A 16572-nucleotide genomic window follows, 5' to 3' on the forward strand; every position below is an offset into this window, starting at 1 on the left:
TATCCCATGTATTTGTATTTGTCCTTTATTGTTTTCCAGGACCCGCTTGTAAACGAGGCCTTGGTCTCAATGGTAAATCCCTGGGTTAAATATACAAACAAATACCAATAAAAGTATCTAAATGTATTGCTAAATGTAAGCCTGTTTAAGACCAGGCAACCTTCTGTCAACTTTTCAACAGCAATTTTCACTCAGATCAAGAAACACATTTCAAATAGTGACAATTGCTTAAAAATATCACCTATAACAAGTTGCAACGATTTTAGATTTTTCCTCTGTTGTTTCTTGACAATACCACTAGGTGGCAGAAGAGAGTTACAATTCTCAGAAGAGAGTTACAATTATTGTACTTTTCGGTAACATTCAATATATCTATACTTCTACATTTTGATTAATATACTCCATTGTTTAATTTGTAGCACCATCACAGGGCAGAATATGGTTTCTAGCAGCTTGTATTTAGCAGTGTATTGTATCATTTTTATAACTTTTCAGAACTTTGTCAAGTTGGGTCTTAAAGTATGAAAGTGATTCTCTTACACAACATGGGCATGTAGCCTGTTCCATACCCTCACCACTCCCTGTGTGTAGAAAAGTCTCTTTCACTCTGTCTTAAGTCTATCTTCACTTGATTTCCAACTGTGTCCCCTGGTCCTGGTTTCTGTACTGCAAGCAGTGGTTAACTATGTAAACTATGTAAACTTTTTTTCCATGCTTAACATAAATTCACTAGAGAACACTTAGCATTTATTTGAATCTCAGCAATGCCCATACAAGGCCAATAATGTAAAATAGACATGTGCTGGAGTGGCTCAGGCTGCAACAAGAGCCCTCTGCATTTCACACACAATACATGGACCCTAGTACACTGGATACAGTTTGAAGAGAGATATAAAAAAAAAAACCCTGGACAAGAACACATAGGATTTTACTAAAAACACCACTAGACATTTTTAATAAGAATATTGAATTGATCCTCTAACTGTTTTACCCACAGTTAAACTTTGTTTTAAAGTCAATACAAAGCACATCTCTCAGCTTTAAGGGCACTATTTTATAGTCCCATTTGCTGCTTTTGACCTCATTGAGTATTAAGCCCAAAATGTATAAACCCTTTGTTAAACACCCCTCCCCTCTCCTCACCCCCCGCTCCTGCTGTAAACTACCAAACGTGAAAACTATACCACACAATCCTTAGGAGGGTTAAACTGTTCAAAAGTGTTAACCAACACACGTTGGCTAACTTAAGGACTTTCTAGATCACAATCCTAGGGTATTCTCTGGACCTTCAGAAGGGCCTTTGGTAATGACACAATTTGAGTCCTTGACTGGCCTTAAATCAAGAGGTTTCACTGGATGTGAAATTGAATGCACAAAGTGAAAATTAGTTCCAACATTTTGTTTAGTTTTCCACTCACTCCCTCCACTCTGAGTTATAAAGCTTGAAAAATACACATTGCAGTACAGCTTTGTTTCAATGCAGAAGATCTTGAAGTTGATGTGTGTGTGTGTGTATCTTTAAGAGAAAGGTAGAGATGGAGATTGTGCAGCCACCCCCACCCACACAGTGTTCCATTGATTATGCAGCACACACAATAACAGCAAGTGAATGACATCACAAGGGGCCCCCGGGCCATTTACTGTGTTAGTCTAACACAGTGGAAACATTATGCTATGGGTTAAATCAACCGGTCATTTCAAAACAAGCACCTTTGAAACAGACTTGTCTCCTTAACATCTTAGTGTGATTCCCAAACATCAATAATAATAAATATATATTTGGTGCAATTGCTTCTACAATATAAATTGGCCAAAAAAGGACCATGTTTATCTAATACCTCAAGCTTAAAATTCTGTTATAAATACAAAAAAACTGCCTTAAACAGATAGGAAAATATTTTCTTTCTTCTTCCAACATAATACTTTGTCACAAAGGAATGCCATTGAAACAAAGGAACTGTTAGCCATTTCAAAATAGGAAAATACAAATCCGAAACAAACAAAACAAAAAAAACTAGTTAATCTGTATTCATTTGCTGTCAGAAAACCAATATTTTACTTTTTGAGCCCTTTGTTTCTGAAGAAACATGGCTGATATTAAGTATATGCTGCTCAGGATCTTTCAGCCAATCGGATCGCATGTTTCACCTTCTGTATTCCACGAGACATCACGGATTCTCCATATCAGCGCGGTTGAGGTCACCTGCTTTAAAAGTAAAATCATACCCGAGGCACCTCTTGGAATTCCATTCAACAGCAAAGACCATTCAAAACGGTGACATCACAATCGGCCGCGTACCTCAGCCACTTAACAGTGTTCTCTTCATCAACCTTTTCAATGAAACAGAAAACATGAAATGGACTAAATAAAGGATGGTAAGGATTAGAAAACACAGAGCTGGATTCCTAACTTGTGTATTAATAATAAAGCAGCATATGAAAGTTATAGGACAGTGAATGTCTGTGTATGGGTTACACAGACACTCAAAGTTCTTCAACAGACTTCGGCTTTCAGCCTCTCTACCAGTGCAGATATTCCTTCATACATAGACGTTCTGTGTCCTATAACTACATAATATCGTAGGTGTTCATATAAACACACACAGCTGCTCTGAAAGACCTGGTGTTCTGTACAGGGGTGCATCTGTTGACCAATTGAGCCAGTTCCAAGCCAGCACTGCTCTGCGCACACATCAGCAATGCAAACCCTCTGGACTGGATTTCATTTCCTCTGTATGCCAACTTGTTCACGTCACACAAGGTAAAGCTGAATTCAGTGTACATGTAACTGGACTTTTCTGCTAAAACCAAACCAAAGTTGAGCTTTCAACCAAGTAAAATCTTTTATCCTGTCATAATATTTTTATTAAAAAAAAAAAAACAACACACACACACTTGGTTATGAATTCAGAGGTAAAACTGATCAAAGCATTAAAAGGAAATGTCTACTTGACCAAGTTTCAAATCGTTTCACCCCTACCTGACAACCCTGGCTAAAATAGACAAGCAGTTTATTGCAGCTTTAAAAGACATGCACATTTTATACACAGTGTGAATAGAAGGGGGTGGGGGAAGGCACTGAACCTGTGGAATAGTGAGGAAAACAGGGATGAGATTAGGTTACATGATTTAATAAAACACATTTCATGTTATCTCCTGCTATAGCAAAGAAAACAAATATATATATATGTATTTTTTTAACACATGGAAATCCGCATGGAGTCAGCAGCTGAAGTTGTTACATGGGGATTGATTGCATCTGTCCTTGAGTTCCACCTCTAACAGCTCTCACCCTCATCTCTGCATGGCCTGAGAATACAAGCCTCTTCATACAGCAGTTACCAAGTCTATCTTTCCAACAAGCCCAGTCTAATAATAGTCCCACTTACTGGTCTAATAATAACAAGAAGAAGAATCTTGTCTTGGCCTAGTAATAGGGGTCCTCGTACAAGTCCGTCCGGAGGCAGAAAAGGATCCCCCCTCCCAGCATGAAGATGGTAGCCCCCCAGCCCAGTCCATAGCCCCAGTTGAACTCGTGGTACGTCTGCAGCACTGCCCCGTCGATGAACTTGATTGGGTAGAGGACCAGTGCGCAGGCCTGCAGAACCACTGCAAGGGAAAAGGAAGGCACAACAGCCTGTCAAGTATGGGAAGTGGCTGACTGGAATGTCTAATTAGAGATAGAGAACACAGGGCAGGATTTTCCATGTTGCCTTATTAGGTTGTGATACAAACTGCACTTGACATGGGTCATATATCCAAGTATCCCAACAAAGGAAATATGAAACAGGGTTAAATACAGAAAGTGTTAGAACTGCATTATTGTTAGAACTCAGTTTCTTGTGAACACCCAGCATAATGACTGCCCATTTCTCATACCATATTCCTTCGAATTTAAAACGCGCTTTAACCATTTTTTGCTTCTCAAATAGCCTGTGTCTTAAATTAGAGTACAGTATAGTGATGCGTGTATTAAAATCGGTGACAAAAGACGTGACTACCCGAGTACACAAACAGCAACGTGACCGCTTGTTGAGAAAAGACAAAGGCGTCTGCCCAAATGCACAAACAGCAACATGACAACTGCTGACAAAAAACAAACCAAGGTTCCTGAGGAATTCCAAGAGAAACGTTTACAATTTCAGTACAAGCGTGGACAGATCGGAAATGCTGATCAGACCCCCATATGTTTCGACATGCCAAGCAATGTTCAATGCTGTTGTGGTTGCTGGGTTACATGTTGCCTGATGCCATGGCATGTTGTGTCATGCTTGCTGTTGCCAGGATGTGTGATGCTGTAAGTGAGTGGTGGTGTGTGTACGACAGAGACACCATCATAAGTATTATACAGCACAATAAAACAAACTCCATGGTTAATCTACAACAACACTGTTTTGTGTCAGTTTTGTACAATACAACAGCTTAATTGAGGTTGTATCTTTGTAAATGCATATTTTTTTAAAGTTTTATTTTTTTCCTCAAATTGAAGGTGGTAAGATTGGGCTGCGTCTTAAATTCGAAGGAATACGGTAATTTATACAGTATATACTGTATGCAAGTTCAGATAACAGTGGTGGCAATACCCTGGGTATCAGGTGCAGTTCAGTATAGTCACAGTAGTTTTTTACTACTCCATAAAAATGTAATTCTGTGCTGAACAGCCACATTTTGTTAGTAAAACTAATTTAGAGCAATAATAATAGGATGCAATGTTTGAATTGACAAAACAAAGGCACCTCAACTTTATTTGTTGACCCGGTTTAATGTTTCTTTACATTTCACTCGGTTACTAATTCTACTGTACTTATCTTCTTTCTTTCTCCTTTTCACACCTGCTGCACTTGATCACCCACCATTCAAGTACCTATCAACTCATTACACTGATAGAGGCATTAGCCAAGGCTTTGAGAGTTTGAGAGGCTGGTGAGAGATGAGAAAGACATACCTGCGGTGAAGAGGAAGATGGCCACAGTGCGGTAGTGTTTCTTCTGAGTGCCCCAGCACAGCGAGATGAGGCTGATCATGAACGCCACCAGAGTGACCGCTGCTCCAGCCAGCAGCAACACCAGTGTGGCCACCTGCCAGTCTGACAGAGCAAAGAGAGATGCAGCCAGAGTCACAACACTGCACCTGTTGCAATGGCTGTGCAATGGCATGGACATATACACTATCTGCTATACTTGCAGGCCATTAGGAACAAATAAAAAACATTTTGGTAACATAACACCAAAAAATAGTTTTAAAAAATGCTGTTTTACACTCATTTTATAGAGAAGCTCATAGGGAACGTTGTTACAATGGAGGACTATATTGTGCAGAACGTCCATTTTAGAGTGCTTATGAGGAAGGATACAAGAATGAAACTAAACAAATACAATTAATACATTCAAATGATAATTAATTGTGCTGTAACATTGAAATATACTTTCTCGGGCCACATTGCTCAAACGTTGCCTTTGCCTGATAATGCCCTCTGTGTCAGCTTATTGCTTACTTATAAACTGTATATAAAACATCTTACAAACACACACAAAAGAATTAATACAGCTTTCAGCACACTGACAACCATACTGTAACTTGTTAAATGAATTAATACACGGTACCACATACATGCATTGCAACCATTTGAGATATTCCTGTCTATACAGTGCTTGAAGCAAAGTTCCGTTACATTTCTCAAATGAAACCTTCTGCAGGTTAGCATCAGTTATCCCCAAACTGCAGGAGATTACACATGGACTGCTCAACGATTCAAACAGCTTCAGTGTCTTACACAGAAAGGATATAGGGGCATACCCATGAACAGGGGCGTTTGACTGCTCTGTGATGTTGGGATATGTTTCCTAGACTGCACTAGAAGTCTGGCGGTTTGAGTGGAGTTATTTTTCCCTTTCCTGCAGTATTGAAAATGTAATTCTCACATCAAATACTGCTCCCGTATTAGTACAGGGTTGGAATACAATTCCGGTGCAATTCTAAATCGAATCTGTTTTCTTAACAGTCACTGACTAATAACAATAACCAATTTGTGGTAACCTCTGGCTAGACCTCAAAAACCACTTGATATTTATTCTTTGTGTTTATTAAATTACACGCATACCTCAGGCAAATCAGGGCAGTGGTCTTAACCTTCTGACCCAGTTTAAAGATATTTCAATTGTGCAGGGACAAGGCTGAGAACCCTGAAAACATTCAGGTCCACATTTAAGGACCTTGCAAAGCCAAGGCAATCTCCTTTTTGCTTTTCCATCAAATGGTGGCATTTGTGAATACAATTGGTCAACTCAGGTGAAGCCTTTATCCTGCCACAGCAGAACCCTACCTCAGCCTGTGTGTTATACAGTTACAGTAACATGGGCTTACTTTGATAAAGACAATAGAAGCATACAAACAGGTGGCCTAATGCTGCATTGTATATAGTGAAGGTAAAACCCCCTGTGTCAGAATAACTTTTGAATCAGTAAACCACCAACTCTGTTACCTCAACACAGCGATATTAAAATACACTGTCATCCTGTAAATAAAAAAAAAAGACACCCAACTAAATTTGCATTGTATCTACCCCTGCAGCCCCATTCCAACCCAAACAACGGAATCCTAAATTATATATACCATCTGCCATCCTGGTAACCAGGACCCTGCATAATGGAGGACCCCCACCCCCCTGCTTGGCTTCATCGCCCCCAGCCCTGCAAGAATGCTCACCCATTGTTCCCAGCCCTGCCCCTTCCTTTGGTTCCAGCCCAATTCCTTCACTGCCTGATTTGCTGTTAAAAAAGGCTGGACTTCCCTCAGAGTTAATTAACCTCAGTACCCACTGCCTAAGCCCAGCAGCCCTACTGTCCACCACACTGCCTTCACAGCGTTAACCCTTCACTCCCTCATAATAAGACCTGACCGGGCTACCGTTAAACTGCAGAGGGGACAGGTTTGTTACATCCCAATGTCAGGAAGTTCCGGCCAATGAAACAGCAAAGATCCAAATAGCTCCAGAGAAAAATGTAGTCAATTATCATTAATTTTAAACCTGAAACAGGGGACCTTAAATTACACGTGTGTGTGTGTAGGTAGGCCCACTCATGCAAGACAAAGACAAGGCTTTTCCTAGCTTCAGCTAAAAGACCTGCCCATACTCTTAATTTAACCACAAATTAGCCCAATTCACAGCAATTATAGTGCAGGTGTCAGCACTTTATGCTATCAGAACCTGTGAAAGACTTGACCATTTGGGCATCCATTGGAACCCTGTTGGTTTGAAAGCAAAACTGTTGTAAATGTCTTGCTTCAGCAAAAGCTTAGTTGAGCAAATCTTTCAAATATAGTTTAAACTGAATTCTGCAATAGTCAGATCAAGGAGTCATTGCTACAGGAAATAGTATTTTTTTATGCCTACTAATATTTATGCCTAATTCAGAGGGTTCGAATTAACTGCCCGTATTTAGTGAAGGACCCCTTTGTTGTGAGGTTGGAAGTTTGTTTCCTGATCGGGAGAGATAGATCTTGATAAATCAGAGGCAGATTGACCACAAGGTAGATAACGCTTTGTAGTAAGGAAATAAATTGCAATGCATTGACCTGCTACTGTAAAGAATAACCAGCTGTATAGCTGTGTAAGGCCAGTTCAATCTCAAGGGCCTAGACCATAACTTCTAGATGTAGCCCTGGAGACTTGTGTTTAAATTCAACTTGAGTCACTGTGGCAGCGTGGGGGTCTCAATTTCCCCCAGTCGACATGCCACAGGTGCAGCAATCTATAATTAGATTTTGTATTATTTTCTCCAGTAAGCAATAATTTGTCTGGTTTGAAGACATGTTCCTGCCCAGGCTGGTTCCACCTCAGAGTGTTAGTCTAAACATCCCCATCATCCTGTGGATTCACGCTGCCTCTGCAGTAGATGTGGAGGGACTTCCAGACAACACACAGCTCAGCTAATGATCCACTGCTGTTTAAGGAGTGCTTTAGAAAACAAATGTCACCCAGCAGGGCCAGGAAGATGCGTTCAACATAACTTTCACTAACTGGCAAGCAGGGTGTTCATATTAGCCACGTGTCACATTTTTACCATTTTGCTTAAACATTTAAATGTGTTAGTCAAAGATAAACGCAAGCCTTTGTGTTTCTACAGTACCATGCGTACAGAGAAATAGTTAATATCTTTTTCTGTTTGATTGATTACAAAGATTAAAAATAGGTTTACCTTACTGCCAGGCTTTAAAAGGTATTGAACTGAACTTTTGAAATATTTTTTTTTGTCTGGATAAATGAATGAGTATCTAAGAACATATGAAAATTGAAGAATAAGAGGAGACCATTTGGCCCATCAATGCTTGCCCAGGTCTTCAATACAGAAAATGTCAGCAAATAAACAGCATCTCAACACATTTTAGAACTGCAAATACTGTACAAAAGAAACTAACCAAGTGTTGCTTTTAAGACTCATAGAGAGATATTTTCAAAGTGTTTTCTCCATTCTTTAATTCACTTCTGTGATATGGAAGTAAAAGTAAAATTATATTAAATGTTACAAAATTTAAAACAAAAGTGTTTATGTGAACTTGGAGATATATATAACTTGGCCGTTTGCTTCTAGTTTTGTAAAATTAACAGGCGTTTCACCTCTTTAAAAACAGGAGTTCAAGACATAAACACTTTGCAAACATATGTCATACTGCCTTCTTTACAGTGTAACATGCCTAAAACTTCAATATAAAGAGCCCTGTCAGCCATTCCTCACTCGCTAGGTCTCATGAGGAAACATGAACCTATAAAACATCTATCTACCTTCTTCTCAGTTCATCTTGTACTGCAAGATAAAAGTTTTTGTTTTTGTGAATTTATGGCTCCAGTCAGGCTCAGGTTCATGAGTGCTTCCCCTCACAGTTGCTTGTGATTGCACCACAGTCCTGACCCCTGAACCCTCAGTCCTCTCTGAAGCAGCTGCTGTCAGCTGTGCAGGGCAAGACCAGCTTGAAGCAATGTGAAAGCAGAAAGACTTGCTCCTGCTTCCCACTGGCGGACCTTTGGCTCTCTCTCCTTGTCTTGTTTTGACTGAACCCTCTTGGTGGTTCTTTAAACATTACTTACAGGGATGGAAATAAGACTCCCATTGCATAGCGGTTTGATCCGTTCCTGGTTTTAAAATGAGTTTAAGACGACACACTGAGCTTGTTACCTATACACTGCGGCTAATCAAGCTTGCACCTAAACCTGGAATGGGTGACACTGCTATGCAATCGGAGTCTTACTTCCATCCCTGATTTAACACATTGTGTGTGGATATTTCCTTTGAAATCATTGCAGTAAGTGATGCTGAGATCACCACAAGACCCTGCAGTGTTTACTAAATACACTTTGCCTTCCCTTATAAAAGTTTACCATAGCATATACCGCTCTGCTTCACCATACCTCTACGCTCTACCATGCTTCGGCTATACTTTAAAAATTGTACACTTTTATAAGGGTTATTGTACACATTATGATTACAGCAATATATTTCTAACTTAGTGTTGCAGCAGAAATAATTAGGTCTGGAAAACAAATGGCTCAATGAAAAAATAAAGGATTTGTTAGAAATGAATAGTTACTCTAAATAAGAGTATTTGCCTAAGACTTGGTTATTACACCTTGAATGGTCTCTACCTGTCTGTACAAATGTTTTTCTAATTCATCTGACAAGTGTATCCTATTGCATTCACACTGATTTAAGACATCACTTTGACATCACATTAGAGAAGTGTGCATGCAGCTGCATTGTCCTCAGAAGTGATGGCACAAGGCTTGTGCACTCAGACTAAATCCCTCTGTTAATGAGATGCTATGCTAGCAATGTGAAAAAGCTAAATCACATTGCTGCTGGATTGAAGCTCTGAGTGCCTGGCTAATTTTATCCCAGTTTTTCACTGAAATACCTCCCACACGTTCTGGAGCTTACTGAGGCTTCCCATTACTGGCTTGGGAGGCAACCTGCTTTACAAGGACAGGAACAGAAACCTGTACAACTCCTGAGAATACTTTAGCTAAAGAAAAAGAGGGCAATTCATTTTACATAGTGATGCGTTTCTGTTGAGAATGAGAAGCTTACTTTTAAACTTGCCTTAAGTGTAATACCAAAAACACCTTTGAAAAAGAGTATGTATTTGAATATATTTAGCTATAGATATACATGACAGAACACTCTCAGCATGATATATGCAAGCATTGTTTTTACAAAACTATCACAAACTAAGTCAAGTAGACAAACGTTTTGGTTAGTTCTTCAGTGCACTTCAAAAATACATCAAAACAGCCTAGGAGATAGATAGATAGATAGATAGATAGATAGATAGATAGATAGATAGATAGATAGATAATTCCTGAGAAGTATTTGTATACAGGAGATATTTATCTGATGGATGCCAAGGGGAGTGCTTGTCATGCTAGACGGATCACACAATAGGGCTCCCTAATAATGAGATTCTTCTATTCACATTGAGGGCAGTGTTCCAACACACTTCCATGCTCTGAATCAAACAAACCCCATTCACAGGACAAGGGGGCACTTCAATAGAGTACCCAGCTGGGACATTTCACGTTATTAATCACATCACCCCCTAACAGCGGGAGATCTTCTTTCACACGAAACAGCAAATGGCAGCTTCGTCCTTACAGCAGAACAATAACAAAACACACCTCTTTGTCAAACTGGCTGGCTAGTTTTCAAAATGGGTCAGCAACGATGTACAAAGATGTTTAGTAACTTTATCTACAGCCTTGCTTAGTTAGAGCATCAGGTGTCTTTGCTTCCCTATCGGTCCGTCTATAAACATGCAATACCTAAATCGAAACGGTACCATGTAAAATGAAAGAAAACATACATTTAAAAAGGTAATTGATCTACAACAGCCAACACCAATAAGAGCAAGGGTTTAACCCGTTGTTCTCCTGCAGAACCGTGTCGGATCTTTTTCAGACAGCCTGAAATGTGCGCAATCCATTTTACTGGACAAACCTACGGCATTAAAAGATAACGCGTTGACTAGGCAGGTGGTTGAACTTTTCTGATTTTTTTTTTTTGCAAACTCAGTAACAGTGTGTTACCGAGATGGTACGCTAGCAATAGGGAGAGCGAGATTACATTCCTAGAATTCTCGGTAACAATATACCGATATAGATTACAAATAAAAGATTATTGATATCATACATCTACAATACAGTTTAGGTACACATTCTGAAAACATCAGTACGGTTCAATCAAACAGACAAACATGACTGTTAACTAAAACAAACTTTGGTTCACAAACTGGTTCTTACCTGTTCTAAACGTAGGGGTGCACTGCCAAAAGTCCCCGTTTTTGTTACAGGACTCCCAAAGCGAAAGAGAGTATTGTTCAGCGGTGACCCAAGCCGGACTGAGCAGTGCTACCACGTCTAGACAAAGTGCCAGAAACACGCAGAACAGAGCGATCAGTTTAAAGGGACGGAACACGTACGTTTCATTGATCGACATCTTCTCTTCAGAAACTATACGAATCCCTAATTCAGAAGTTTCAAGTATGAGAGACGAAAAAACTCGCGTGGCCGCAACAGAGAAACTACTGGAGACGCACGTCAGCTGCGGTTCAAATGAATGAGGCGGCTCGTAGCGGGTCCTAAACTCCACCTGGTATCTGCAACGTGGAAAGCACTTTATTCAAAATACAGCTTTCAGATTCCAAAATAACTATCATAGACATTTCTGTAAACTAACACGCCTTAACACTGGAGGTACGTCACTATCAGCCAAAACGCCTGACAAGCGCTTTCAATAACCCACAATGAAGTGTATACATCAATATCAACAATTCAGAATGGATGTTAATTAGTATGCATTTTTTATATAAAAAATTCATACAGGATGTTCATTAGTATGCATTTTTTTAATATAAAAAATAGAACTGTTGAGATCAACAATTGTAATTTTGATATCAACAATTGTATTTTCGACATCATCAATTGTATTTTCGATATCATCAATTAAATTTCTGATATCAACATTCTATGTCTGATATCAACAATTCTATTCTAAAATGCATACTAATGAACAGGCCGGTCGGAATTTTTGATATAAAAATGCATAGATTACCACTTCCGGTCTGTACTTCCCTTGTGTAAACTTCTTTGGGTGTAATTTGAAAGCGCTTGGCAGACGTTTTGGCTGATAGTGCACCTCCAGTGTTAACGTTAAGGCGTGTTTTTTGTTGTCTGTGGAAAAGCCAAGGGCTAGAATAACAGAAGCTTCAGAATTACTGATATTAACACGCAGGGATCTCGGATGTTCATTTCGAGTCTAGTTTTGTTAACAACAGATCTGGATTCCTTGCAATTAAAACGAGGAACACTTCAAATTATATATTTTCTACTACAATAAAGAGCAATAAACACCACACTGTATTACAAAATACGATTACAAATAGGCATGTGATAAAAATATTGATATGGTATCTTTACATACGGTATTGCATGTAGGTGGTGACTTTACACTTATGAGTATCTATCTGCTTAGCACTCTTGCAACAGTGATGGATTAATAATACTAATTTATTCAACAGAGCTGTCTCCTGCAGAACACTGACTGTGCTTTGGCACTATAAAGAACCATATGCAGCGTTCTACAGGTGCTTGCAAACAGACCCATCAGGCCTATAGGCTACCGTCGGTTACATTTAGAAGTGCTTGGTTTTTTATTTGTCTAGTTGGTCTAACAGCCTTAATCCCTGCCTGTCACACTGCATGCTTGTTACTGTGAGGCACACAGACACGCTCCCGGTGCCATTGTTTAGCAGCAGCAGTAATACCTTGTACTGGCCATCTTAAACCTGTTATACAACTCAGGAAGCCAAACAGAAACAAAGACATATTTCCAAACGTTTTGCAAGCAACTGTGGAGCTGATATGGGAGATACAAAGAAACACATTGATATCTCTGTAATTTCTTTTAATGATCTAATATTCACTTTATTATAATACGTGTTTTAGATGCTACTCTTAATAATATAGCGCTAGAGTATCATCCTGGTGACTATGATGCATAATGATATTATTCTTGATATTTTATAAGGATCTACCAAGTCTCATTTATCTGAAGTAAAGTCAATTTAGAGAGGTTTTCGTCAGTCACACAGATACAAAATAAAAGCGCAATGCATTTCAATGGCGTATTTGCAGTATAATCTCATGTACAATAAAACACTCAAGGGTGATATGTGTAGTAAAACTAAAATAAATTATATGACAAACAAATCTAATGCTCTGGCCTTTGCATATATGGGTACCAAGTCTGTACAGACCATACTGTGTGTATCATTTTGTACATTACATTTTATATAAAGTAATGTTTGCAATAGCAGTTTCCAGACAGGTGTAGAAGAGGAATGGCATTTTGTTTGTATCTTAAAGATGAATTTATTTTCAAATAAAACATTATTCCTTAAAATATCTTTATAAACGTTTTGTTTCTCCATTATGGGTCCATTATGTTACTTATATTATGTTTATACATTGTCAAAAAAGAAATAATTCACAATATACAAATTACAAAGTAGCAGTAAACATGAAGAATCCACCACCATATTCTAAAACTAAAACACTAGAAACTTTAAGTCCTATTGGCCTATTTATCAACATTACCTTAGGTTAAACAGTGCTTTGAAAAATGAGAATGAACCTGTTAAGAAATCACAAAGAGTCTTTATAGCAGTAAGATCCATCGCTGTCTGGTGCTCAGCTATTTTATTGCTGGCATTCCCAGTATTGGTCTGCTAGTCCCAGTATTGGTCTGCTATTCCCAGTATTGGTCTGCTGGTGGAATTTGGATAGAAGGATGATGACCTCCTGAAGAAGAGAGGTAGTTGGCATTTCCTCTGAAACCCAAGAATCTGTGGAACTCAAGCTTGTGTTAAAAACAACCAAACTGAGGGCAGTCACTCAGCCTGAACTGCACGGAGCCTGAAATAAACAAACAGCACGCCTTCTTCAGATAGCTGAACAACCTAAAAAGGACAGAGCTGTTTCAATCCAGGGCAGACAGTACTCCTACTGCCTGTGTCGAGAAACTAAAGTCAGACATAGGATTAAACAAACATAACCACATACAATAAAAATAGCACAGCATTACAAACACAGCCCTGGAAGAATACAGTGTATGTTATGAATCAACCTCAGATAGAATCCATAGCAGACCATAACATTGCCTGCAAGAGTAACATAGTGGATTTGAGTATTGCACAGTGGTGCTGGTATTGAACTTCAATGAATTGTCTGTGTGCATGGGTTCATATCATTATGGTAATATCATGGGCTCAGCATTGTGATCTTTAACATGGTCAGTCTAGATCTGATCACTGGTTACCTTTGCTTGGTCCACAGTCTATGAGTAGGGAATTTTGGCTATATGCAATACACAAAAATGAAATATTTATAATGGAAGCTGGTTTCACTACCATATACTTGCAGAAAAATAACTTGTCTATTGCCACACTCCATGGTCCCAAATGTATATTGAATCCTATGTAGGCTCACTTGTGCATTTGTGTTAATTTTAATGCCATATTTCTTTGAAACCAAAATAATCTTTTAATATTCATCAAATCCTTTTTATTGTCAGACCCTGGATTTTCAGAAAACGATCATCCCCCACAAGCAGTCACTGTTATCCCATGGGTCAACAATGTTGGTCAACAATGGTACCTTGGTTCAGCCAATGGCTTATTCTACTTTGTAAAAAAGCACGTGTTGCCATTGTCTGATAGAAGATCATTTGTAAGAGACGGTCCAATGGATTAGCTCATGCACTTCTCTTCAGAAAACCTGTTTCCATTCACCAAAGCAGTTTTAGCTTCAGGGGGCATGAGCTTTCTTCCCCCCCCTTGAATATCTTCAGGCCCTCAATATTTCCTGTGAGAGGGTTAGCCCAATTCCTGTGGACTGAGACATGGTAGGTATTTTGCATGGGTAGCAGAGGCAGATGATCCTTTGATCCCAACTCTCTGACAGTCCAATCAGTGCTGGGAAGGGAACAGAGGCATTTCAGTATTCTGGTGAGTGGAGACAGGTGGGTAGAGGCCTCTTCATGCAACAACCTTGACCCCCAATGCATCATAGCTCAACACACAGCCATCTTCGGGAGATTTACAATGCCTGAGGGTAATCATCCCTATTTAAAACATTGTGTCACTAATTCAAATGTTAGTATGTATGAAGTAACACATCATTCCCTAATGAGTTGATGTGAACGAGTCCCGTACTCACGACACATTACACAGACACTCATAATAAACAATGAAACAATAACAGACGCCGGCCAGAATGACAACCTGATATTTTGTAAGCTGAGTAAAAGTAATCCCATTTGTGACAGCACAATTTATTCATGTGAATCACAACAGTGACTCTTTCACTTGGTATTGCATTATCATAGAGCACAACAAGGCCAGTGCATACCAGCTTTAAAATTCCTCATCAAATGATGGCACGAAACTTTACACTGATCAGCCCCTTCGGCCTGTTCTGTCTTCCTGGAAATGTGCTTGATAATCAGGCTTCAGCGCAAGGCCCAGATCACATTACAAGCTGGGGACTGGAGGAATGTGCTGAGGATTTGCTCTCCCATTCTCGCCCACTTGCTAACCTAGAGTGTTAGGGTCAGATTCCAGTGTCTCTGCAGCCTGACACAATCACAGCACCTGCTGCCGTGGTCTGAGGCCAGCAGAGGAGAGTATGCAAGGCAGGAAGTTAAATACCAGCCATTCTCAAGGCTGGCTTCAGTCACTGCTCTGGAAAACCAAGCCAGGTCTATTTTTACATTATTATTATTATTATTATTATTATTATTATTATTATTATTATTAAATGAGTACTGACCAAGGTTTTACCATTTCCTTATCAGCACTGTTTGGAATAGGTTCATATTTCAAAGACTATGCTGTGGACTGAATGATGCTGCTGCTTCCTGGTACCTAATCACTTCCTGTGTTGCAGTTGAAATTCACTCCAATAGGCTGGCTGCAATCAGACCATGTGACCTACAGCGCAGGTTCCAGGATGCTGCAGTTTATCTATAGCGTTGTTAAGTATTTGAACTATTTCCTGAATTAACCTAAAGATTCTCAGTTACATTTAATGCAGAAAGGGTTAAAACGGGCAGCAAATGCAACCTCCAGTTTTAATGTACAGTGGAAAGTATCTAACAATCTAGTGCAAGTATTCATCTTTAGCGTTTAATGAGCCTGCAAGGACACTGAGAAGAAAAAGCCAATAATACTGGCTATATTAAACAAGGAAAGAGACTGGAATTATCAGTGACAATGTACAGTATATTATAACAGATGGAATCTCTCTGGGTCCCTGATACAAAACATAGCTGAAGCTGCATGTTTCATATTAACAAATCCCCTGCACACGCCAAGGTCATTAGCCGACACGATTCAGCCTTCCTGCTGCACGCTGTACGGATCAGGCAGACTGTGTTATTAACTACATCTTATACTTACTGAAACATTGCATAGTCTCAGCTTCTTTCAAAAACAATATACTCTAATACAGTGACATTTTTATAG

General features: G+C 39.3%; 1 protein-coding gene across 1 annotated transcript; it reads right to left on the minus strand.

The window, feature by feature from the left end:
- Positions 1-1800: 1800 nt before the first annotated feature.
- Positions 1801-11608, minus strand: LOC131701720 (transmembrane protein 47-like). Its single transcript, XM_059001389.1, has 3 exons — positions 11291-11608; positions 4946-5086; positions 1801-3609 (listed from the first exon to the last, which is right to left on the minus strand). The coding sequence occupies exons 1-3, from the start codon at positions 11484-11486 to the stop codon at positions 3428-3430; spliced, it is 519 nt and encodes a 172-aa protein (XP_058857372.1). The 5' UTR covers positions 11487-11608; the 3' UTR covers positions 1801-3427.
- Positions 11609-16572: the final 4964 nt, after the last annotated feature.

The sequence above is a fragment of the Acipenser ruthenus genome, chromosome 26, assembly GCF_902713425.1.
Source record: "Acipenser ruthenus chromosome 26, fAciRut3.2 maternal haplotype, whole genome shotgun sequence".
Classification (NCBI taxonomy): Eukaryota; Metazoa; Chordata; class Actinopteri; order Acipenseriformes; family Acipenseridae; genus Acipenser; species Acipenser ruthenus.

What these genes read in the sequence shown, in the direction of transcription:
- LOC131701720 (XM_059001389.1), bottom strand. Translation starts at nt 11,486, where the DNA reads ATGTCGATCAATGAAACGTACGTGTTCCGTCCCTTTAAACTGATCGCT. An exon ending in CACCCCTACGTTTAGAACAG is followed by an intron (nt 5,087 to 11,290) that starts GTAAGAACCAGT and finishes TTGCTCTGTCAG; the next exon opens with ACTGGCAGGTGGCCACACTG. An exon ending in CATCTTCCTCTTCACCGCAG is followed by an intron (nt 3,610 to 4,945) that starts GTATGTCTTTCT and finishes TTTCCCTTGCAG; the next exon opens with TGGTTCTGCAGGCCTGCGCA.